Source organism: Culex pipiens, chromosome 1 (genome assembly GCF_016801865.2).
Source record: "Culex pipiens pallens isolate TS chromosome 1, TS_CPP_V2, whole genome shotgun sequence".
NCBI lineage: Eukaryota > Metazoa > Arthropoda > Insecta > Diptera > Culicidae > Culex > Culex pipiens.
In genome coordinates, this window is record NC_068937.1 from 20,164,048 (window position 1) to 20,190,495 (window position 26,448).

Consider the following 26,448-nt stretch of genomic DNA (forward strand, 5'->3'; position numbering starts at 1 on the left):
CTCTTTTGACATTTCGTCCATTATCGATAAATACATATTATTTTCAAAATAATAATAGATAAAAAAATACTCCCTCCGTGACAATGACATTCTGGAGATGTCATTGCCGTGACCAGGATTCGAACCTGGGTTACTACGGCCACAACGTAGGGTCCTAACCACTAGACGATCACGGCTACCGGGAGTGTTGGAAAGCCGCTGGCTTAGAAGCAATCACTATGCATTTGGATGATTTTAACGAGTTTCTGCATCGATAGTGCAATCTGTCATCGTTTCATTTGACCAATTTAATTCTTTTTGATGATTTTGACTAGGTTTTCACTTTCTTCTTTCATAAACTTTATTTTGTGACATTTTTTACGGCTTCGCGCTCTTACTTCTTTCACAAACAAACAAAAATTTGTTTTTTTTTTCTTGTTGCTGGAAATCCCCTGAACTAAAATAAGCAAAACACGATTATTCATCGAGCACTTCAATGACTCACCACTCGAAACCAGTTCACCAATCACTCCGACTGATTTTACAACCCCTCGGTAGCCGTGATCGTCTAGTGGTTAGGACCCTACGTTGTGGCCGTAGTAACCCAGGTTCGAATCCTGGTCACGGCAATGACATAACTGTCATTGTCACGGAAGAGGGGGAAGGTTGCTTTTTTGCTCAAATTCGACGCTGAACTGAGCAGTTTTGCTCGGAAACCGAAATGTGACAGCTCAGAGGAGTGCGATTTCAAACGATTTCGTCAGCGAATGAGGAGGGGGTCATTCGGAAATTACGTGACGAGAATAGTTTCTAGACTTTTTATTGTTTTGTAAATTTTAAAATTTAAAATTTATTATGAAATTTCAAAATTCGACATCGTTCAAGTGCGTAATTTCGAAATGACCCACACAACTCAACCGCTGCTGCTTGTTTCTCCTCGCAGTTTATTTAATCTTATCGCTTTCAAGCAGTTTGCTTTCGAACACAGCTGTTCCGAGAAAGAGATAGAGCGAATCGGTCCAATTGAGTTCGGCTTTTCGCCACAGATGTTATGAAAGTATATTTTTTTGCGGGCTATAAATGTCTGCTCGAAACAAAGTCGGCGTCGGCAAAGCAGACAATTTCTTACTTCTTTTTTTTTTCGAAAGAAACTCAGGTAAATCGAAGTTAAAAATGGTCACCTTTCACTTTTTCCCTACCCTCTCCAGTTTGCTGTGGTGAGGGTAAAAATGAAACGAAAATTTCTGCCCCACCTTTCTTTTCGTCTTGTTGCTATGCTCTCTCTCTTCCAAAACCTGACGACCTGACCATTGATAAAGGTGGTGGAGGGTAGAAACGAAGTGTGAAACTAGAGCACTTTGCCGTTGGCAGAAAGTGACACTGGTTTGAATAATAAAATGTGTAAAATGTTTATTCAGCGATTTGATTACCTTAAATTTTTCAAAACAAACGTGATTTCTGCTTGTCCTTGATATCTAGAATTATTTTAATTAATAATCCAAAACTAAGCTATTTATAATTAAATTATGCTTTCTGTACCATTATTACTACAAAATATTTACAGTACTTTGAATTCACAAGAAGAAAAATTGAAGATTAAAATGTTAACGCTTTTTAAATCTTTCGACCTTTTATCCTTTCGACCTTTTGTCCTACCACACCTTGTCTTTAAGATGTTTGGCCTTTTTGACAATTTTGCCTTTCGATTTTTTGTCTCATATCAATTTTATACTTTCGACCTTTTGTCTTTTCGACCTTTTATGTTTTCGCCAAATTGTATTTTTCCTAAAACACCTTGTATTTTTTGATTTTTTTCCTATGGACTTTTTTGCCTTTCGAACTTTATCTGTTAGACCATTTTATTTTTTGACCATTTTTCATTTCAACATATTCTACTTTCGACCTTTTTTCGTTTCGAACTTTGGCTTTTGGACTTTTTTTTACAATTTTTCATTTCAACATTTCTACATTTGACTTTTTATTTTTTTCAATTCAACCATTTTTTCTTTTAATTTTTCGTCTTTTCAATCTTTGGCCCTTGTATTTTTTTACTATTTTTTTTTTTCAACATTTTTTCATTTGACCTTTTGTCTTTTCTAGAGAAGATAGAAAAGACAAAAGGTCAAATGAAAAAATGTTGTTTTTGAGCATTTTTTGATAACGCATTTTAAACTTTCGACCTTTGGTTTTTCGATCTTTTGTTTTTTTTTATCCATTCCAACATTTGTTTCTTTCGTCCTTTTGTCATTTCGATCTTTGACTACGAGACCTTTTGTTTTTTACCATTTTACATTTTTTGCCTTCGAATTTTTGTCTTTTCGGACTTTTAGTTCTTTCGACTTTTAGTTCTTTCGACCTTTTGTACCTTAGAACTTATTTCCAACGAAACCTTGGCTTTAATATTTGTTCGTCATTCTTGACTTCTTTGCATTTGATCTCTGTCTTTTAGACATTTTGTTTTTTGACTATTTTTCATTTTACTTTTTGTATTTTCGATATTTGTCTTTTCGATCTTTCATCCTTTAAATTTCTTAGATCATTTTTTTTCATTTTTCATTTTTACATTTTGTACTTTCGACCTTTTGTCTTAGCAATCTTTGGCTTATAGACCTTTTATTTTTTGATCATTTATAATTTCAAAATTTTGTCCTTTTGACATTTTGTCCTTTGGAGCTTATGTCTTTCGATACCTTGTCTTTAAGATTGTTTGTCTATTTTCCTTTCGATCTTTGTCTCTTAGACCATCTTGTTTTTTTTTTTAAACTATTTTTCATTTCGACATTTTGTACTTTCGACCTACTTGATCTTAGTATTTTATACCTTTTCAACTAAATTATTCTCAAACATTTTTCATTTGAACATTTCTAGAGTTTTTTTTTTTAAAGGTTCTATAAGCTATTGTCTTTCATATATTTATAGGACCTATTCAAAAAAAACTCTAGATCTGTATTTTCGATCTTTGGCTCTGAAAACTTTTGTTTTTTACTTTTTCAATTTCGACCTTTTATATTTTTATTTTTTTCGCTCTAAGACGTTATTTCTTTTGACCTTTTGTCCCTTTGACCTTTTGTCGTTTGGAGGTTATGTCCTACGCCACATTGTCTTTAAGATTATTGTTTTTTTTGTTTTCGACTCTTTTTTGCCTTTCGATCATAGTCTCTTAGACCTTTTGTCATTTCGACCTTTTTTATTTTCGACATTTAGTGCTTATAACCTTTTGTCTGTTCGATCTTTGGCTCTTAGGCCTGTTTTTTTTCTTTTTCTATTTCAATATTTATACTTTCGACCTTTTGTCATTTCGATCTTATGTCCTTTCGACCTCTCATCTTATTGGACTAATGGCTTGTAGATCTTGTATTTTCGACATTATATTTTTTGTCATTTCTTATTATCTACGATACGATATATCTACGATATAATTTATAAAAAAATAAGATCTGAGGAAAATAAATATAAAGTTAAAAAAAAATTCTTGATTTCCAAAATAGATTTTTTAAAAATAAGATCGTTTTTTATAGTTTGATATTATTTTTGAACATTTCATTCCAATTTCAACCCAAACTTTATTTTTTAAAAGCAAAAAGTATCACAAATTACTTTATATATTGTTACATTTATGCTTTTTTGCTGTTACATTTATGCTTCTGTCACAATTTTGCATTAAATCAATGAATTCATAAAAACAAATTCTTCAATTTTTTTTACCTTTTTCTACATTTTAGCCACATAGCAATTTTTTTGTAAATGAAAAATGAAAATCCTCTAATTAAATTAAAAATGCAAATAAACTTGTCACACTGTATACTAAATAAATTGTCCAAGTTTTTGAATGAACATTAAAATAAAATAAAAATTGCACAAAAAAAATGGAAATGAAATATTCATTGGCCTTATCGAAAACAAGTAAACTGTCAAATTCGTCTTTTCCAACAACTTGTTTCAGAAAATTAAAGCATAAAAATTACATATTAATGACGGATTTTCTAACAACTGTTATTATTTATTTAAACTTTTATCGTTTTCATATATTCATTAAATTTTACCCACTTTTCACTTGAAATAGAACCAGAAAACATTTGTTTTATCTGACAATTTGAACAAATTATGCGGATACGTAATTCCTGAAAGCTACCCTCCTCATATTTTAAGCTTGCCTTCCGCGTTCAGTATTCTGCCTAGAACACTCAGAGACTGTAAATAAAAAGTTTCCCAACTTGTTGAAAGCTGAAGGCTCCGGCGAGATTCGAACTCACGATCTCCTGTTTACTAGACAGGCGCTTTAACCAACTAAGCCACGGCGCCTTGGTTGCCAATCGAGGTAGAAGAACCGAAGAGGTTGTCGAATCGTGTTGAGGAGATTAGTAAGATGTTTCGTACTCTTTAAAAACAATCAGATGCTTTGTTTTAGTTTATCAATCAGGTTTTTTGTTCTTTTCAATTAAACTTTTGTAATTATGTGTTAGTTGAAATTGCTTTTTATTGTGATTATTTTTTTGTAATTTTATGCAAAAACATGTTTCTAAAATAAACTCCAAATTTTCAAACAATTCAATAACAAAACAATTTGATTTTATTGCAATCCAGTGTAAAAACTGCACAGCAAATAAAGTAGTAATCCAGCTGCGTGTAAAAGGCCTGGGTGTAAAATAAAGTTTGCATTATTTTATGAAATTCTGTGTAATATTACACCCTAAAATATGTAGCCCATCAGTATGGGAAACCTACTTGATCAAAATGTCAAGCTCACATATACGTTTATCCTTTCCATTTTTCATCGGTCTGATGGCCGAGCGGACTAAGACGCCAGTCCTTACTGTAGGTGCTGGGTTTGAGTCTCATCGGTTGCAACTTTTTTTTGTGTATACAAAAATTGTACATGCAGCGTGTAATATTAAGTGTCTTTTTTGACGAAGGTGATGTGCATGCTTTTGCATGCGATTTTACCATCGGATTTTTTGCTGTGTGGGTGACTCAAGCAAAACGAAACAAGATTATTTCGCCATATCGCTGCAACTCTCTTCAAACGCTCCCTCCCAACCGGTTTGCTTTGATTGAGGTCCACCACACTATATCTCCATCACTCCCCAGTAGCCGTGATCGTCTAGTGGTTAGGACCCTACGTTGTGGCCGTAGTAACCCAGGTTCGAATCCTGGTCACGGCAATGACATCTCCCAAATGTCATTGTCACGGATGGGGAGTTTTTTTGCGTAGTCATCAATCAATTTTGAGTAAAAATAACTAAGTTTTGCGCTCTGTCGATAAAGTAGGGCAGAAAAAAAAGATTTTCACTTCTGAAGTGAAGGCTCCGGCGAGATTCGAACTCACGATCTCCTGTTTACTAGACAGGCGCTTTAACCAACTAAGCCACGGCGCCTTGGTTGCGAACGCGTTGTCAAGTTGCCTTCCCGATATTTGTGACCTAATTAAAATTGTCATGGCCTGCTTAGAACAAAACCTAACCAAAAAATTGTTTTCCCCCTTTCTCCCTTTCCTCAGGTAGTCAACAAAAAATCTCCAAATCCGGATGCTCATCCGACGATGCACGCGTTAAGGTGCAGTGACGGGTCGTCGACCACGACGACGGCCACGACAACGACGGGAGGAGCAGGTGCCATAGCCGCCGCCGGCGGCAGCTCCGGAATCGTGTCCGGAACGTCAATTCTTCAACTCCAGCAACAACAACAACAACAACAACAGGTGCAGCAACAGCAATGTCCATCCCAGCAACAGCAACAACAACTTCCAAAAGGTGGTCCGGTGCGGATAAACGGCGTCAAGGGTTACCAGAACAGGACCAACCATATCATCTACTGTCCACCGCTGCTGCGCTCCAAGGAGGACTGCACGGCGGTCGTGTACTTTGGTGGGGATGTGCAGGTGGGGAAATGTGTTTTTTTTTTTAAATTTTTTTTAAATATTTTATTTCTAGTAGAAGTTAAAGTTTTTCGTTTCCATTATTTTTTCCTTTAACTCCTTCGATTTATTTTTTGAGATTTGAATTTGATTTGGTTCGGCACTTTCAAAACAACGTTTTATGTTTGCACACTATTTTATTTGTCATGCTTGATTTGCAAAATCATAGCAAAGTGCAGAGCTGAGAATGTCAGGGGTCCTGACGCGAAAATCGGCGACGCATACACGATTTTTTCAGATCCATTCACTGAACCGCAAAACCGTGACATAAACAAACCCGACCCAGTCGTGAGTGCCCTAGGGAGCGTTCTTTTATTACGTAACGCGAAAAATCGGACTTTTAGACCCCCTCCACCCCCTCGTAACAAAATTTCCATACAAATTTTAAAAATTTTGTATGGAGCGTAACAAGGCCTCCGACCCCCCTCCTCCTACTGCGTTACGTAATAAAAGAACGCTCCCCTAGCTCACTGAGCAGCTGCAATGCGAGGCAGTAGTCGACCAACGCTCATTCGACGTTGCACGCACACACATAAAGAAATAAGTTTTGACACAAAAAGTTGGTATTTATGCGTGGAAATGTAATTTTGAATATAAGTTATGGTTGTTTTAAGTGTTTTGCACAGTCTAGAACCATTCAATTGTTTAAAAATAGTCAAAAAAGTGTTTAGAGAGGATTTTACTAGTCAGTCATACGACACGAATTGAGTGAGTGTAGCTCATTTTATCACGTCTCTCATTCTCCAGCAGCCGACCGGCACGAGTAAAAAAAATACTTTAGTTACTATTTGTCATTTGTTTTGATTTTTAAATTAGTTTTGGCAATATTTTCGATATTTACTAAAAACAAAAATCATTTTAAGTATATAACTGCGTCGTCAATAAAAATTTTATAGTGTACCCATTTTTTTGAAAAGTCTTTAACATAACATACAACTTTGCCAAAGACACAAAATCAACCAATGAATCCTTCATCAAGGTAAAAAAGGGTAGGGAGCGTTCTTTTATTACGTAACGCAAAAAAAATATTTTTAGACCCCTCTCCTAACAAAATTTCTATACACATTTAAAAAAAATGGTGTAACACGGCCTTCGCCCCTCCCTCCCCCAACTGCGTTACGTAATAAAATTACGCTCCCTTAGATCGCTTGTCATTTTTGTTCATATGGAACCCGTTGCACTTGAGAATAACACTTGAGAAGGGCTAAAACAAAGTTTATTCAATTTGAATATTGCCGTAATTCCAAACCTTACCGTATTGTATAAAAATTGGTCTAAAACAAATTTGTAAGAAAATTTGGCGCTATTTGCAAAATATTTTTTATTTCGAGCCTTCGTGATTTTTTTCATCGCTTACCTTTCAGACCAGAGATTTTTTTTGTGTTACTGATGGGAAAATGATTTTTTAACCATACGAAAATTATAGGCTAATATTCAAACCAGAGCGATTTGACCATTTATTTTTTTTGTATTTTTTTATTTTGTTCAAAAAATATGGAAAAATAATCAAGAATCTATAACTTTTGAAGGAACTTTCTGATCGATTGGGTGCCTTCGGCAAAGTTGTAGGTATTGGATACCACGTGGTTTATGAATGTTGAAAAATTGAACATTTGTAAAATTTTAAGATCTTTTCGAAAATCATATTTTGAAAAATTTTGAATCAAGAATATCATTTAAAATGGGTGTAATATTAAATGTTTGGCCCTTTCCAAATATTAGTCTTGATTCCAAAATTTTCAAAATATTTCTTTCCAAGAGATAATAAAATTTCACAAATGTTTCATTTTTCAACATTTAAAATTGGACCATTATTTGCTTAGATAGTTGGCATTAGAAAATGTGGTAATGCTTGGATGAGACTTAAAAAAAGTATTTGCTGTATTTTAGCAACCAGGGGTCCAATATTCAATGTCTTTTAGGCAATTTTATTGGAAAATTTCTGAACTTTTTGAAAACAAAAATATATATATATATATATTTTCAGGAATGGACAATCATGGACACTATTTAAAAAATGTCGAATACGGTATTTTTTTCAGTTAAAATTCAACTGGTTATATCTTGAAATCGATGCACTTTATCAAAAAATCGATGGATTACTCTTCGATTGCAAATTTAATTTTACATTAAAAACTAAACTCATAAAAAAATTAACTTAAATTTAATCTTTTTTTTTTCATATTTTTTACAAAAAATCATATCTGAGAAATTGATGCATTTTTTCCGTAAACCTTTTTTTCTGAATAGTCCACATCAATACCTACAACTTTTCTGGAGACACCAAATCGATCAGAAAATTCTTTAAAAAGTCACAGATTTTCGAATATTTACGTACCGAAGGGCCCCACAAAGATTCAATGAAATAAAAAAAAAATACAAATAATATCCATTTGCGGTTTTGGAGGAGAATTGCTCATCATATTATTAAGATGTGGTAAAATTGCCAAAAAAAAACGAAAGTTGAAGGTTTCATACGACCTTTTCAAACTATTTTTCTGAAAGTTCAATAACCTTTCAATAAAAAAATTGCCCTCTATTTTTAAAATGTCCATTATTTGTCTAGAATCACTCTAATGACCAAATGAAAAAAGTGCCTAATTGTTTAGGCCAATTTTGGACTAAATGTGGGTTATTTTTAAATTTTGAGATTATATTTTGAATGAAATTGCTAAAACATAAAAAAAAAATAAAATTTAAAAAAAATATAGAGTAAAAATTACAAAACAAAAAAGAGTCAAATAAAAATAAAATAATAAGGCCGTTGCAAACATCCTTCAAAGCTAATGCCGTCCAATGTGATGGAAATCTGTACCTACAACAATATAAACAAAAGTCTATAAATTCGTGAAAACATAGTTTTCCTAAAGTAAAAAAAAAGATTTTTCAATGTTTTTTAAATGATAAAATTATTGCCGATAAACTTTTACAAATATTACAGGTTGCAATGTGGGTTTTAATTTTTCTGAATCTATTGAGTATTTACATTATTTTTAGATGTTTAAAACATGGTACAGTTTCTCAAAGTTTTTTTTAATGAGTTTTTATTAGTGCCATGCTTAAAAATTATTTTTTTTAAATTGTCTGCTTTAAAAAAGATTACGTGTTAAATCATGTTTTATTCCTGATTGGATTTAAAATCTTAAAATGATTGTTGAAATTTTGTTTGATAATGTGTTGCATTTTCGCAATTGAATCACATGCTATCTGATTTTGCAATATCCCAAATTAGCGCAAAAGGCCTATTTTTAGTCTCCTAAAACATTATCGAAAAAATACGGGTTTTGTCAATTCAACTTTGAATGATAAAAAGTTTTCTGAAATGTCTCAATCATAACCTCTAACTTTGCCGAAGACACAAAATCGATCAGCAAATCTCTTTTCAGAATACAGTTTTACGCATATTTACAAGCCCGCAAAATTGTAAGAAGCCCCGTATGAAAAACTAATGATGGCAAAAGGTTTCATCCAAATAACAAGATACAGTCGAAGTCGTTTTGCGAAATTGTTGATAATTACTCTACTCAAATTTTTATCATTTGCAATGTGGATCTCAAACGACGCAAAAATTGGTTAAGTTTGGTTAGTACTTACATATCTAGAGTTTTTTTCTTTCAAAAAGGTCCTGTAAGCTATTGTGTTTTATATGTTTATAGGACCTATGCTACGTTACCATAAAACTTTGTTTTCAGTAAAAGATTTAAGTTGATTTATTTGGGTTACCATCGCTTATTGCCAATAGCATTATCTCTCACAATCTATGCATTTTTTGGGTTATTATTTTTTTGAGAATCTGCAATTTTGCCTCCATTTTTCTTTCATTTTCCATTCTCCAGGACATTCCGGAAAAGATGGAAACGAACCGCGACAACAAAAACTACATCAAGTGGAACCTGGAGAATACCGCCCTCCTGCTGCGGGATTCCTTCCCCCGGGCCCACATCGTGGTGGTGCGACCCATGCGGATGGAGTACAGCACGTTCAGCTGCTTCGATAACTTCGTGCGCGGAAACAACGCCGGCATTCCGGACCACACGCCGATGCACTTTTCCCTGCAGCACCTCGAAGAGTAATATTTCCTTAAATATTAAGTTTTGATTTAATAAATAAGCAAAAAAAAATTCCCTCAGATTACTCAACAACTTGACGAAAAAGTTGACCAAACCGGTGCTGGAGCCGGACCTGCTGCACAAGCTGATTGCGGCCACGAGTTCGAGCCTTTGCCCAGGGGAGCTGGAGCGGACGGCGGCCACGGTGGCAGCGGCCGCGGCGGCGGCATCGTCCGGAACGACAGCGGGTACCACGACGACGACGGCGACGGATATGGACGTGGATGTGTTGCAGGTGAGGAAAAAAAATACTTTAATACTAGTAGCCTTAAAAAATATCGGAAGACCTTTTTTGAAATGTTTCGTGACAAAAAGAAGAATTTTGACACCCATATTCCCTATGTTTGATTGAATTAGATCAGTTTGGAACGGTATGTCCACGCATCCTTCCTTCCCTGTAGATTCTGTACAATGTGATCTGTAATAAGTGATCAAAACAAAGCCGATCGCGCAGACTATTTTGAATCAGCTTTGAGCGACAATCGATCTCTCTGAGAGCCCTTCGCTGTGCTAGCCGGTTCGAGTGAGAGGGGAGAGCAAAGAGAGAGAGAGAGAGAGAGAGTATTTAGTAGCGATTGGTATGTGGAAGTGACTAGCGGTAGGAACACATTAGAGCAGTTTTGCGTCGTTTTCGACTTGTGCTCGCGAGTGAATGAGTCGTTTCGGAGTAATCAGGACCCTTGCATTTTGTTCTTGTTTTCGTTGGCAGGTTTTAAACATCGTTCGTTTAAAACGGGAGAAATGAAGAGAGAACATTACAAGAGATCTGAGAGGATTTTTGTTTTTCTGGGATTTAATGCTTATGTATGCGTTTCCAATCAAATAAAGACTTTATTATATTAAAAAAAATATTTTAGGACCACAGGTATGAGACAAAAAAAATCCGGAAAATATATTTTTATTAATTCACTGTTATTTTGCTTTTTTTAAATATATAGATAGAAGCATAACTGTAATTATGTATAAAGTATTTTGTGATAATTTTTGCATCAAAATTTAGAAAATCAAGAAAATCAATTTGAAATTTGACAACCTACTTTGTTGCAGCAAAAATTTAATTCAATCATTGAACTCGTTGTCCATATAACTTTTTAACTTTCAAAAAATCAGTAAATTTTACCTCATCAGGGAATTAGAACCACAGATTGGAAAAAAATGAGGAAAAAACATTTCGTAGATTAATTTATAATTTGCAAATTTTTGGTACAGTACTTGTTCGGTAACTGGGCTGAGAACGTAGCCCAGTCACCGAATGCTGCTCGTTAACTGGGCTGAACGAAATATAACGAGGGGACCACCGATGCATAATATTTTCCTGATGAAATATAAAAATAAAAGGTAATCAAATTTATTTACAATGCATACTTTTCATATTTCTTTAATTGTGAGTGGAAATTGAATAAAAGTTTGAAAAAAGTTATATGATTTATTGAACATGATTTTTGCTTCTATTAACCCCCACGGTCATTTTGTTTTGTTTTGGTTTTTTGACGTTTGTCTGCTTTTTAACTGGGTTACAGCCCAGTTATCGAACGCCCAGTTAAACAACGCCCAGTTACCGAACAACTACTGTAGTAGCATAAGTGTAATAATGTATAAAGCATTGTGTGATAGTTTTTAGTACACAATTTTAAAGATGGGCGGCTAGAAGTTTGATTTTTATTTTTTTTTAAGCAGTCCCGTTAGGTATTGTAAATTTAAATATTTCCATCGAAATTCGCGTCATCTGACCTCAAATTCAATTAATTTCATTCAAGTGCTCATAACATTACGCAGTGTTGCCAGAATTTTCCTGCTTTTTTCTCATTTGAAAGGTCTTTTAAATTTCTCCTACCTACCATCGACAAATTACGACTGACGATCGAGAAAATCTCAATATGTGTTTTCAAAAAATCAAAAATTTCAGAAATTTTTAAGAGATTTAAAAATTGCAGCATTTTAAAAATGTCAAAAAGAATTAACAAAATTTAAAAAAATAAAAGTTTCAAAAACTTAAAAACATTTTTAATTTTTAAAACATAAAAAATTTAAAAAAAAAACTTCAAATGGAAAAAAATATAAAAAAATTAAATAAAAAAAATCAAAAATTAAAAAAAAAATTAAATTAAAAAATGGTTTTAAATTTAAATAACTCCAAAAAAGCTTCTAAATTAAAAAAAAATCAGAAATTTAAAAAAATTAAAGGTCACAAAAAATTTAAAAAAAAATCTTGAGAAGTTCTTTATTAGAATAAGGCTGGTACAAATATTTTTAAAAGTTTTTGTCACCCCCCCCCCCCTTCAAAATTGGCCCGAAAAATCAGGGGTCAAAAAAATATTTTTACAATAAACTTCAAAATTTCAATGAAAATTCAAGTGCAGCCAGCTGAAATCAAATTAAAATACATTCTTCTGCGTTTTAAATCATTTTTAGCATGTTTGGGTTTATTAAAAAATCTTAAGATTTTTTGAAAATTTTCGATGCAAAATCTTTTTTTTTCGATACAATTTTTGTTTTTGTCAGATCTTAGATTTTTTGAAAACTAATGATTGAAAAACAACTGAACTAGTGTAAAATGCAGTTTAAAACACTTTTTTCATTTAAATGTGAAGACTATGGCTTGTTATTTAAATTTTTATTTTTTTTTTTGCCCCCCCCTTGACCTCGGCCAGGGCCGAGGGACAAAAACTTTTTTAAATATTTGCATCGGCTTAATGAAATACAAAAAAAAAAATCATTAAATTTTATTTTTTTTGAATTTCTTTTTTTTTTAAATGTTTATATTTTTTTAGATTTTTGGAATTTTTAAAATACTTAGAATTTTTTTAATTTTTCGATTTTCAATGTTAAAACATGAAACATTTGTGAAATTTTCCGATCTTTTCGAAAACAATACTTTTAAAAAATTTGAGTCAAGACTAACATTTCAAATGGGCCAAACATACAATATTACGCCCTTTTGAAATGTTAGTCTTGACTATTTGAAATTCGACCATCGTTTCAATAAAAGCAATCATCACAAAATTTCAAAAAAAAATAAAAAAATCATAAAAAATATTAAAAAATAAATTAAAAAAAGTTTAATATCCACAAAAAAAACTTCAAAATATTGAAAAACATAGCTTATGTTCTTGAGTACTTTTTAAAAACAAAAAAAAAGTTTAAATTTTTTAATCTTCAAATTTAGAATTTTTTTTTTGAACTTTAAAATTATTTTTTTTTAATTTGTTGAATTTTTGAATTTTTTTGAATTTTAAATATTTGGTTTTTTTTAATCTCTCGATTTGTGAAATTTTCCGATCTTTTCGAAAACAATACTTTTAAAATTTTTGAATTAAGGCTAACATTTCAAATGGGCCAAAAACAATATTACGCCCTTTTGAAATGTTAGTCTAGACTATTTGAAATTCGACCATCGTTTCAATAAAAGCAATCATCGCAGAATTTCAAAAAAAAAAATAAAAATAATCAAAATTTTAAACAAATTTAAAAAAAATTAAATTAAAAAAAAGTTTAATATCTACTAAAAAAACTTCAAAATTTTCAAAAACTTAAGAAATTTTAAAAAATTTAATGCTTTCAAAACATTAGAAAATATGAAATTCTTAAGTACTTTATAAAAATTGAAAAAAAACAATACAGTTTATTTTTTTGAATCTTTAGATTTTATTTTATTTTAAATTTTTGGATGTTAAAAAAAAAAAATTTGAATTTTAATTTTTTTTAGATTTTTGGAATACAGGAAGATAAAAAAAATAATTTTTATAGATTTTTTTTTTAAATTAGGCCGTTGCAAATATTCTTTGAAGTTTATGTCCCTCGACTCTGACCAAAGTAGAAAGTAGAAAAATAAAAAAGTATAAAAATTGAAATTACGAGCCATGGTTTCAACATTTGAATGAAAAAAGTGTTTTAAAATGCATTATACACCTTTCCAGTTGTTTTGTCAGCATTAGTTTCCAAAATTATTTAAGTATTGACGAAAATTTTATTTTTTTGCATTGGAATTTCATAAAAATTGAAAACATTTTCAAACAAGCCCAAACAAACAAAATATGGTTATTAATGCAGAAAAATGCATTTCAGATTGTTTTCAGATGATTAGACTAATATTTTCATGGAAATTTTGAAGTTTTTTGGAAAATTTTTTTGCCCCCTGATTTTTCAGACCAATTTTGAAGGGGGGAGGGGGGGGGGGGCGACATAAGCTTTGAAAAATGTTTGCAGCGGCCTAGATTTTTTTGATTTTTTTGAAAATTAACAATCGTTTCAATAAAAACAACCACAAAATTTCAAAAATTAAAAAAAAATCTAAAATAAAAAAAAATAAGTTAAAATAATAAAAAAAAAGTTAAAATAATAAAAAAAAATTAAAAAAAAAAAATTAAGAAAAAAAAACTCTTTGAAAATAAAAAAAAACTAATTTTTTAAACTTTAGGTTTATATAATTTTTTAATTTTGTATAATTTGTCCATCGTTTCAATAAAAACAACCATGAAAATGGTATTACAAATTTCGATCGTAATTTCTCGATCCACGATCGAGATTTTTCGATAGTAAAATTTCGATCGTCGTTTTTCGATGGTAAGTCGTCATTTTACAATTGAGAAATTTTTTTTACGAATATATTTAAAAAATGTTTAAAATTTTTGTAATGTTTTATTGATTTCCAATTATCTTGAGGTAAGAATTATTTCTATTATTCTTTTTAAAAATTTTCGAATAGTCGGAAATTAAAAAAAAAAATACAATTCAAAATTTTATATTGTAAATCTGGCAACCCTGTCTTAAGTTATTAGTACTCAGTGAAATTAGCAATTAAAATCCTATAATTTTGATGAAAGTTTATTTCTGAAACCTTCTTACTGTAGAATGTACTCTAGAAATTCAAAAGACCTTTCAGTTGAGCATTAGTATTGAAGATATGGCAGCCCTGCCGTATGATATCGTCACTTAACCACCGTTTTCAATTTTTTTTCCAGTCCGACGGCCACTCCACCACCTCCAACAATAGCACCAACAACGCCAGCACATCCTCCCCATCTTCCTCCTCCACCGCCGACATCAACGAGCTGCTCTGGTGGCGCGAAAGTCTCAACCTGGACAAGGCGAACCTCGCCCTGATGGGCTTCAGCAAGGGTTGCGTCGTCCTGAATCAGTTCATCTACGAGTTTCACTACTACAAAACGCTCACGCCGGACGACAGCACCATGATGCGGTTGGTGTCCCGGATAAAGGACATGTACTGGCTGGACGGGGGTCACGGCGGCGGCAAGAACACCTGGATCACGTCGCGAAGTTTGCTGGAGACGCTCTGCCGGTTGGGGATCAACGTGCACGTGCACGTCACGCCGTACCAGATTCAGGACGACCACCGACCGTGGATCCGGAAGGAGGAGAAGGCGTTCACGGATCTGCTGAAGCGTCTGGGGGCGCCCTTCGATCGGCATCTGTACCCCAGTGAGGCCAACTCGACGAACCTGTTTACGCACTTTGAGGTGTTGAACCGCTTCCGGCAGTACCAGATCAACGTGTTTGCCCAGCAGCACTTGCAGGCGCAGGCGCAGGCTCAGCAGCAACAGCAATTGACGGCGACGAATCTGAGCACGACGGGGACAAACTCCGTGGATGAGCAGCAGCAGCAGCCGATTTTGACGCAGCTGGAGCAGATGGGAGTGGTTGGAGCGGGAGGCAATTCGATTGTGACGGCGGTGGATGCTGTGGAGCAGATGATTACCGGCGGAGGGAACGAGACGGATCTGGAGGAGGACAAGCTGGACGACGGCGAGGACGAGGAGGAGAATGGGCACAAGTGAACAGGAAAGGGTGAGTTTTGGGGGATCTTTTTGCCTTCCTCGCTGAAGAAGCTATAAAATCACTCGAAAAATTTATTTTACCTCCTAGACCCACCTTCATTTATACTAATCGACTTAGATTCAATTTCTAAGCAAATGTCTGTGCGTGTGTGGGGGGATATTGATCAAAAAATGTCTCTTCATTATCTCGGCTTTTGCTGAACGAATTTTGTTTCGGATGTGGTCTTTAAAGTTTCGGGTCCCACAGCTTGGTATTGAAAATTGTTAAAGAAATTAAATATTTTTTTTGAATTTATTTACTTTTTTTAAGGCAGGAAAAGACTGATATTACTTCAGCAGGGAAACGTTAACAGGGAAAATTATAGTTCTCGTATTGGCCACCAGATGGCGTCATTGAAATCCAATTTCCCTGCTCACTTCACATCGTCAGCAGGGAAAAAATTGTGAAGACAGCAGGGAAAGTGAAATTTCCCTGCTAACGCAAATAGGATTTTTTTTAAACTATAATTTTTATCGTAAATGCAATCTTTTCAACAATATATTTGCTTTGATGTATTTAAATTAGTTTTTTTTTACGTATTTCAATGCCTTCGAATCTGAACAAATATTTTCCTTGCTAACGTATCAGTTACTGAGCCAGAAAAAAATGCATAGTCATGGATCACAAAAATCGGCGTTTTCAAACCAAAATAATAATTTAAGTTTAAATTTACATTCAAACTTTTATACAAAGGTACTCAAAATATTTTCAAAACATTCCTGTTCTTCAAGTGTTCAGCAGTGAATTCGACGGTAACATTTCAAAAGACATCATGTACATTTTGACACTTTCTGGGTTATTGCATATTCTGAAAGTACTCCTAATAAGCTACCTCTCCACCAAAAATGAGCAAAAGTTACTTCAGTAAAGTCTGTTTAATCATGATTTTAAATAAAGTAACATAAACAAAATCTCTGCCATCAGCAGTCTCTGTTTATATAGCCCTGTCAACCTGACAAACAAAAGACTACATGAACCTCGTGACGGAAAAAAGCAACATGAACAAAGCGCCATGTACATTCGGCGAAGAAAACCGAATCATAACAAAGCGTCCCCCTCAATGCCAGCAGGGTGATATAAACGTTGGTGATTTCAAAAGAAGTTATGTTTGTTTTTCTCAAATAAAATTACGGAAATAATGTTTTATTGAATTTGGATGATCAAGTATCAATAAAAGCGACGTTTTTCATCGTTTGTTATCATTAGAACATCTTATTTTGCTTTTATATTAAAATGGGAATTGAAAATGGGTGCTAAACATTCAAATGCGTTTTTCTCAAAACGCATGGTTTGTACATGATGCTTTTTGAAATGTTGGCGTCGAATTCTATCATTGGGGCGTGGCTTATTATTGTGATGAGCATTTTCCTTGCTAACTTCACAGTTTTTTGTCACAGTTACCAAGCTTTTTGTTTTTTTTATACAAGCTAAGGTCTATGTAGAACTATTTAAAAAATAAATTAGTAGTTTGTATTTAATTTTACACTGGCTTCTTCTGACAAGTTTATTTCTGGCTCAGTAACTGTTACGTTATTTAGCATGAAAAATATCCGATAATAAAACTTCTCCTCCATTAGCAAAATCAGGCCTGACCAACCCTTTTTACTCAATTTTTACATTTTTGATCGTCTAATTAACAATTGCCAACATTTTAATGATTTGTTTGATGGAATCAATTCTCATGTGACCAGCGAACATAACTTTGATAAAAGTTTGAAAAAATATACATACTAGTCATTTTTATCTTCATTTTTAAGTCGAAAATCAATCCAGCTCGCGGGCCAGTTAACAAAAACTGAGATTAAATTGCATTGAAATAAACAAAAAATACTGATTTGATCAAATCAGCAGGAAATTGTTCAAATAATTACCGCTAACGTAAGCAGCGAAAATATAAAAAAAATCGTTTCGTAAATAGTTGGCAAATTCTTAAGGATTTGGAGTTGCTTCAATAATTTCTTTACTATTAATCGCTTGACATTAGCATGTTTTTTAGAGCAATTTTACAAAAACTATGGAACATTGAGGCCAAAACTCCTAGCGACATCCATTTGAATTATTTGAAAATTAATTATTTTTTTCTAAAGTTAAATTCGTGTCTCATAATTGATTCTTTTAACTGAAGTCACGGACGAAATCACCCTGCTTACGCGTTCCAGAATTGATTGATTTTTTTTCAAACTGAAGTCCCAAACAAATCAGAAATGTTTTACCTGCTAACGTAACAGTTTACTGGGCCAAGTGTTACTTCAGCAGGGAAAGCGTAGGCCACGCCCCCACAACGTTGTTAGCAGTGAAAAAAAGTGATGTCAGCAGGGAAAAAATCTGCCTATTTTATTTATTATGTTTTCAAAACATATTGGGGCATGATATATTTTTGTGGCTTTCATGTTTTTTCAATTAAATATATTGCTTACAAAATAATATTTTCTTGAAATTACAAAAACAGAGAAAAGTTTTTCCTGGTTCATGAGAGGAACAGCCTTCAAGAGTATCAAGGCGATATTTACAATGCGGATTCAGTGGCAATGTTATTACTTAACTAATGATAAAATGATTCATGTTAATGTTAAACTACTACCGTAATCTGGGGTGAATCGAGACTACAGTCTGAATAGGGACAGCAGTTTTTAGAGCACTTAAAGCTTTTAAATTTGGAAATGGATGTACACGTTTTGTTGGCCTGACTCTGTTATAACCGAATCCAACCAGAAAAATCAAAATATTGTGCCCAGTTTACGGTATTGGTCGATTTCCCTAAGGTTTCCATATATAAGTTCGGGAAAAAATATCAAATGCAATTGAACTCTCAAACTACCGCATATGAGGTGAAAGCTTTGCCACCATACATGGCCCTGTAAAAAACTTAAATCTGCGGTCTTCACAACTATTTGCCCTGCGGCCTACGTTTTCCCTGCTGAAGTAACACTTAACTCAGTAAACTGTTACGTAAGCAGGGAAAACATTTTTGATTTGTCTGGGACTTCACTTAAAAATAGATTCTGGGACATCTGTCTGAAAAAATGAAAAAAAAAATCGAAAAAAATTAAATTTAATTGTTTTAAAATTGAATTCTAATACCAAGCGGTTAATGGTAAAGAAATATTTGCAAGGAAATCCAAATCTTTAAGAGTTATCCAACCAGAAAAGATGTGATATTGTTATTTCAAACAAAATATTTATTTGAGTTAACATTACAATCGTACTTTTATGAAAAGGTAGTAAAATGTGCTAGTGTTAAATTAAATAGATACCTACTCATTTATTTTTTAAATAGTTCTACATGACCTTAACCTGTATAAAAAAAAAAAAACAAAAAGCTTGGTAACTGTGACAAAAAAACTGTGAAGTTAGCAAGGAAAATGCTCATCACAATAATAAGCCACGCCCCAATGATAGAATTCACTGCTAAACACTTGAAGAACAGGAATGTTTTGAAAATATTTTGAGTACCTTTGTATAAAAGTTTGAATGTAAATTTAAACTTATATTATTATTTTGGTTTGAAAACGCTGATTTTTGTGATCCATGACTTTTTTCCTGGCTCAGTAACTGATATGTTAGCAAGGAAAATATTTGTTCAGATTCGAAGGCATTGAAATACGTAAAAAAACACTAATTTAAATACATCAAAGGAAATATATTGTTGAAAAGATTGCATTTACGATAAAAATTATAGTTTAAAAAAAACCTATTTGCGTTAGCAGGGAAATTTCACTTTCCCTGCTGTCTTCACATTTTTTTCCCTGCTGACGATGTGAAGTGAGCAGGGAAATTGGATTTCAATGACGCCATCTGGTGGCCAATACGAGAACTATAATTTTCCCTGCTAACGTTTCCCTGCTCAAGTAACATCGGTAGGAAAAGCCACCAAAGCAGTAATAGTAATCTAAAAATGAAAAAATGTTTCAAAATTTATAAAAAAAAAACATAATAAAAAAAGAAGTTTAAATCTATTAGGTATTCTAAAAAAAAGTAATAACTCTGTCCTCCTAGAGATACAATCTTTAAATGTATTAATTGAAAAAAAACAACTTGAAATATTAAGATCAAAACATCTGATAATTCAAAAATTAAAAAAATTACGAGATCAAAAATCTGAATACTTAGAGAGGGTTAAAAAGTTTAAAATCTTGTTTTTCGTTTAAATCTAAAAATCTGTAAATCTGTCTTTGAAAATAGGAAAAAAACTAAAAATCTCCAAATCTTTAAATCCAAATTTCCAAAATCTTGAAATGTTTCCAATCTTTTTAATTACTTGGAATCCCTAAAATCTTAAGAATATTAAACTCTAAAAATTGAAAATTGATATTTTAAATCGAAAAATCCAATTTTTTTTCGATTAAATAAAAAAATAAAAAAAAAAATCTAAAAATCCTAAAAACAAAAAAAAAATGTAAATATTAAATGCCCTTAAATCTTTATAGTTCAAAAAAACTAAGATGTTTATAGATCTAATTAACTTAAAATCCAGTTTTACTTGTTAAGCTCAAATAGCTCAAAAAATAAAAATATTTAAATTAATATCAAAACATCGTATAGTAATTTAAAGAAAACTCAACCAAAACAATGTGAATGGGCCAATGTGAGCTCTGCTCACTCCTAACGTAAATTTCCAGTGTTGTTGACAAAGTGACGTTTGTCCTTTTTAAAAGTTTTGCTAGAAATCTGAAATTAAAATCTTCAAATTTAAAATCCAGAGTCCTTTAATGTAAATATTTTAAATCTAGAAATAAAAAATAATTAATAAATTCAAAAACCCCCTAATAAATATTTAAATATTGGGTCATTCCATCTCAACTGTGCACGAAAAAGTGCAAATTTGAAAATTACCCTCTCCGATCCTGCTCAAATTTGGCAGAGCTGTTGATACTATCAAAACATGCAAGAATCCCGAATTTCAACCAAATCGGACCACCCCCTCCATTTTTGTACCTCCCCAAAAAATCGACTTTTTGGCAATTTTTGACCAAACCTCCTAGTTTCAAACGACGATAGCTCAAGAACCACTAATCTTAGAGGGTCGGTCTTAGACTCAATTTTGAAGGAAATTGGACGTAGAATCCATTTCCGTGATCAAAATGTTGATTAATTTATTTTTTCTACCTGTATTGCGCAATTGAAAACTTTAAACGGCCGTATCTCAAAACACCCCAACTTATTTTTTTTATTTGACCTCACCATCGTGTTCCCCGGCCAATTTTACATAAGAATCACTTATCGACAGAAATGAATATGTTTCGTTCCAGAGATATCAAATTTTGAAGTTTTGTGTTTTCGAGATTACCTACATCAGCTTCATTCGCCGCATCTGCTAGAAGCACACAGGCGGGCTGATCAATAACTGCTACCTGATGTTCTGGGAGATGATTAATTTAATTTGGCAGGTTAAGTCATAGTTTCGTCCAATTTGCTCATTTTCACTATTTAAACAACAAATTTTGCAAAACTTTTGATAGACACTTGCTTGTTCACTTCTTATTGAGCTATTTATCACTCGATTTCAGTTGAAAACGCTTTTAATCAGCTGTAATTGAATGCCAAAGCGCTGATATGGCAACATTAGAGGAACGCTGGAATTAGATGCTTTTCCCTTACCTTGATCAATCTATTTTTGTGAAAGGAATATTTATTGGGTTATTTTGAATGCACCGTTTTTTACATGTTGCTAACCGTTTTAGAGTACCTCCGAGGCCATGACTAGGGCCTTTATCATGGGCGGTAGCAAAATAGTGCCATTCAGCAAAAACCCCAAAACCTGCTTTATTATTATTATTATTATTATAGTTTATTATTGACACTTTACCATAATTTGGCAAATCCGATTTATGGGTTAAAAGATTGATCATATTAAATCAATTTTTATGTTGTGAGCCTATTTGATTAAAAGATGATTTTGGCCAAGGTACATTTAATTAAAAAAAATCCTTATACGTGTGGACAGCAGCCGTACTGTGTTCCAAGAATCCAAGAATGATAGAAGAAAAAAAACACTGTTGTTCGGACGGTGTCGAAATCATCGCAACTAAATTTGGGGAATTAGCCGCTTTGCAGCAGATCAAACTTTGTGATTTTCTTATATTTTTCAGTTTTATACTTTCCAGAAATCCTTTTCCTACTCCTTGTGATCGTCCTTCACTAGAGTACAACGTATCAACAAATTTTATTCATTTTAATTCATATTTTTTACTCAATGATGTATCGTGCACTTATTGTTCAGTGTTACTAACAAGATTAATTGCATTTTCCTGCTCGCTCCGTCGGAATCCAATTCTGCCCTTTACTGTGTGTCGTTATTGCTCTGTCCTGTGGGTTAGCACAGAAATTCACTTCATTAATTTATTTTTAGCAGATAAACATTCGCGATTAAACTCCAGTTTCCTACAGTGTTATACAGTTAATTTTTGCCCAATTTGATAAAGATTATTTATGATGAAAATTATTTCAATAAATGACCAGGTAGCAGTAATTGATCAGCCCGCCTGTGTGCTTCTAGCAGATGCGGCAAATGAAGCTGATGTAGGTAATCTCGAAAACACAAAACTTTAAAATTCGATATCTCTGGAACGAAACATATTCATTTCTGTCGATAAGTGATTCTTATGTAAAATTGGCCGGGGAACACGATGGTGAGGTCAAATAAAAAAAATAAGTTGGGGTGTTTTGAGATACGGCCGTTTAAAGTTTTCAATTGCGCAATACAGGTAGAAAAAATAAATTAATCAACATTTTGATCACGGAAATGGATTCTACGTCCAATTTCCTTCAAAATTGAGTCTAAGACCGACCCTCTAAGATTTGTGGTTCCTGAGTTATCGTCGTTGGAAACTAGGAGGTTTGGTCAAAAATCGCCAAAAAGTCGATTTTTTGGGGAGGTACAAAAATGGAGGGGGTGGTCTGATTTGGATGAAATTCGGGATTCTTGCATGTTTTGATAGCCTCAACAGCTCTGCCAAATTTGAGCAGGATCGGAGAGGGTGATTTTCAAATGCTGTTCCGCTTCAGATGGAATGACCCTATTATGAAATCCTAACACCTAGAATTTTTTAACATATATAAAAATTTAAAACTTAAATTAAAAAAAAAAACCTGAAATTGCTCAATAGAATCATTTAAAAAATCTTTATATTCAATAAATGAAAAAAATATTAAAAATTTAAAATGTATAATGCCGAAAAATCTAAATAAAAAATTAAACCTTTCAAATTTAAAAAGAAACCTATTAAAACATCTTAACAACTAAAATGATAAAAATCACAAACCACCAAACATAAAAATTTAAAATTTGGCAACGTCAAATTTTAAAATTAAAAATCCATTCAACTCAAAAGTAGAAAATATTAAAATCAAAAATCTTAGAACCTTTTTTTATCACATTTTAAAAATCTAAAGAATAAAAAAATCTTAAATAGAAAAGAAGTTAAATTATTTTACAATGTTTGATTAATAAGGCCGTTGCAACTCTTTTTCAAAGTTTGCCCCATCCTTCGAAATCGCTCCGAAAAATCAAGGTGCACAATTTTTTTTCAAAAAACTTCAAAATTTTGAAGGGAACAGATATTTAATCAATTGAAAACAATGTTAAACGTATTTTAAATCATATTTAGCATACACAAAACCGCAAAAAGTTTTTTGTTTTCAGCGAAAAAAATAATTGCTTCGGTAATTTGATATTTTGAAAATGATTTCAAAACAACTGGGCAGGTGTGAAATGCATTTTAAAGCACTTTTTTCATTCAAATGTTAATGCCATGGCTTGGATTTTAAATTTTTATATTTTTTAATATTTTAACCTCCTCCCCTAGACTTTGGCCAGAAACGAGGGACATAATTTTAAAAAAGTCAACGGACAAAAATAGTAAAAATAAAAACTCTAAAATTTTAAAATCATGAAAAGCAAAGAATCTAAAAATCACTTTCAAATATAAAAACCGGGAAATTTAAAGATTAAAATATTTAAAAACCTTGAAATCTCAAAATTGAAAGAAATAAATAGAAAAATCAACACAACAATCACAATCACAAATTTTTAAATCGATTAATTTTAAAAAATATAAATATTTTGAAACTAAACAAAAAATCTAAAAGTAAATTAAAATCTTCAAATCTAGAGTTTTTTTGAAAAGGTTCTATTAACATATGAAAGACAATAGTTTATAGGAGCTTTTTTTTAAAAAAAAGAGATTTTTTAAGTTCCAATAAACTGAATTTTTATGTTTTGCTTTTTGGGTGAATATCCCTCACTGAAGGCTCTATCTAAGCACACCCAAAAAGCAAAAAAAAAAAAATTCACCTTTTAAGGTGAAGCCGTTGATCATTTTCGAAGAAAATTGAGCATCACTATACAATATTCTGTATTAAATTCAATTTAACGAATTTTAGCACTAAAAGGAATCAGCATGTGCCGGTTGTTGCCTTCTTGAAGCCACTGATAGAACTTTTGATATAAATCAAATGTGCTTCAAAATTTATATCATTTGTGGCACAGTCATTGACGTCCTAGTTAGCAATCATTGATTAATGACGATTTCCATAACTTTACAAGGAATGGGATAATCGTTACCAAAAGGAATCAGCATGTGTAGGACACTATTTTAAACAACTTGTTGAAGATTTTTTGTCAAAATATTGAAAGCGACGCAAAATTTATATCTTTGAACGAAAAATCATGACAATGATGGAAGTCTTCACGTTAAAAAAAAATCTGAATATCTACACTCAAAGTCAGAAGTATCCCTCAAAAGGGCACTTTCAATCCTCAAAAAGGATACTTTCTATCCTTTTTTAAAGTTCACCCTGCGTCACCCTTTTAAAACGGTATGTCAAATTCAGTACATTTTCGATACCCTTTTAAAGGGTGACTACGGGTGAACTTGAAAAAAGGATACTTTTTACTTTGAGTGTAATATTAATCTGGAAACCTTTATATTTTTAAGGTAAAATTTGTAAATATCGAAAGTTTTAGATTCACAAAAAGGGTCCTGATTTTCGACGCAAAGATCAGGCATCACTCACTCTTCGCCGAACGAATCATTGCCGACTGGAGCGCGCAACCATTCGCGGGCGAACTCGACTCGCTAGCAGGGTTGCCAGGTTGATATTGAAAAATCTACCAAAACCAAAAAAAAAAACAAGCCGTGGAAAAATTTGGTAGACAAAATTTAACAATTCATTGTATAGGGCTGAAGCCGAAGTGTAAACAAAGAGCAGGATAGAGCTCATGTCAGTTGATGTTTACATTAGAAACGAGCAAAATAGTTGTTTTTTTGTTTACATAAATATTTACTTTTTTGCAACGTTCATTTGGATCATAAAGTTTTTTTGAAATTGGCAAAAATGTAAAATTAGTCAAAATTAGTCAAAATCTAGCAAAGATAATAATAAATCTTTATTCTGGCTGACACTTGAAAATTCTGGCCTTCCCAGATTTATTTGGCAACCTGGCAACCCAACCGTCGACCCTAGTCACAAACGAAAATGCTCAGAGCGAGGAGAGAATCTAACAAAATACCAGCGCGGCGCTCTCCCACTGAGAAACGTAACGCCCCGATCGGCCTTCGTCCAAAATGATGCGTTACGTACTAAAAGTCTTTGATGTTGTGTTATCTACAAAATTGCAGAAAACATTGAAGCATTGATTTTAAGCAGTTTGATGAATGAGCAACACAAAGCCGACCGCAGACTTTTTTTTGGTCAGCTTTGAGCAACATAGAACAATCAGTCTCTCTGATCCATTCGCTGTACTACCCGATTGCAGTGAGAGGGAGAGCAAAGAGAGAGAGAGAGAGCATTCAGTAGCGATTAGCGGTGCAATCAGGACCCTTGTTTCAAAATTTAAAATATTCTTAAAATTCATGTTTATAAAAAACTTCTATTTTTTAATTGCTTTATAATTCAAAAAATTTAAACTAAACGACTAAACGTAAACTTTTTCTTCTTTATTTTACAGCACCCAAATCATCCCCCTCTCAGCAAAAAAAAAAAGGACGAACGCAATCGCGATGCATTTCTCGAGGATTATTGTGCGCATTCTTCCCACAACACGGCGGCTGATGGTGGACAACAAAAATTGTACAGTTTCCTCCCTTTTCTTTGTTTATTTTGCAAAACCAGTGTAAAATTCTTACCATGCCATTACTTTTAATTTCGAAAAATGATTGTGGATTCCTTTCTTTTTTTTTCTTGAGTATAACAGATTTAGTAGGTATATATTTCATTTAAAAATGTAGAACATTATTTTTTCTATAAAATACAGTAATTTCGGAATGCTGGATCATGTGCACGAGAGAGAGAAAGAGAGAATTTTTATTTTTTTAAATGTATAATTTTCCTTTGATTGTTTAAGAATAAAGTTTAGGCGATTCGCGAGAGGAAAATGCAAAAAAAAAACAGAATGTAGAAGTAAGCGAGTGCGACGGTATTTCAGGCTAGTTTTTAAGTGGCGAGTTTTTAGTGAGAAGCAGCAAACAGTAACAAACAAACACACAAAAAGTATTCAATTTGGAGCGAATTTTGACAGCAAAAATGAGCGAAGCTGCTTATTTTCGATGAAAATAACTTTTAAATTAAATGCACTCAAAAGAGAATTAACATGATTTGAAAACAATCAAA

At 32.6% G+C, this 26,448-nt stretch overlaps 1 protein-coding gene and 5 non-coding genes across 6 annotated transcripts; 3 read left to right on the top strand and 3 right to left on the bottom strand.

Moving 5' to 3' along the window:
* Nucleotides 1-104: 104 nt before the first annotated feature.
* Nucleotides 105-176, bottom strand: Trnah-gug (transfer RNA histidin (anticodon GUG)). The gene has a single exon. It is a non-coding gene; the product is annotated as a tRNA-His (tRNA).
* A 360-nt stretch (nucleotides 177-536) lies between these two features.
* On the top strand, nucleotides 537-608 carry Trnah-gug (transfer RNA histidin (anticodon GUG)). Its single transcript has one exon. It is a non-coding gene; the product is annotated as a tRNA-His (tRNA).
* Nucleotides 609-4,207: 3,599 nt separating this feature from the next.
* On the bottom strand, nucleotides 4,208-4,281 carry Trnat-agu (transfer RNA threonine (anticodon AGU)). The gene has a single exon. It is a non-coding gene; the product is annotated as a tRNA-Thr (tRNA).
* A 788-nt stretch (nucleotides 4,282-5,069) lies between these two features.
* On the top strand, nucleotides 5,070-5,141 carry Trnah-gug (transfer RNA histidin (anticodon GUG)). Its single transcript has one exon. It is a non-coding gene; the product is annotated as a tRNA-His (tRNA).
* A 139-nt stretch (nucleotides 5,142-5,280) lies between these two features.
* Nucleotides 5,281-5,354, bottom strand: Trnat-agu (transfer RNA threonine (anticodon AGU)). Its single transcript has one exon. It is a non-coding gene; the product is annotated as a tRNA-Thr (tRNA).
* A 122-nt stretch (nucleotides 5,355-5,476) lies between these two features.
* LOC120416903 (mitochondrial protein C2orf69 homolog) lies at nucleotides 5,477-26,448 on the top strand. Its single transcript, XM_039578799.2, has 5 exons — nucleotides 5,477-5,857; nucleotides 9,730-9,962; nucleotides 10,024-10,237; nucleotides 14,964-15,807; nucleotides 25,787-26,448. Exons 1-4 carry the CDS (start codon nucleotides 5,519-5,521, stop codon nucleotides 15,795-15,797), a joined length of 1,620 nt encoding a protein of 539 aa, XP_039434733.1. The 5' UTR covers nucleotides 5,477-5,518; the 3' UTR covers nucleotides 15,798-15,807; nucleotides 25,787-26,448.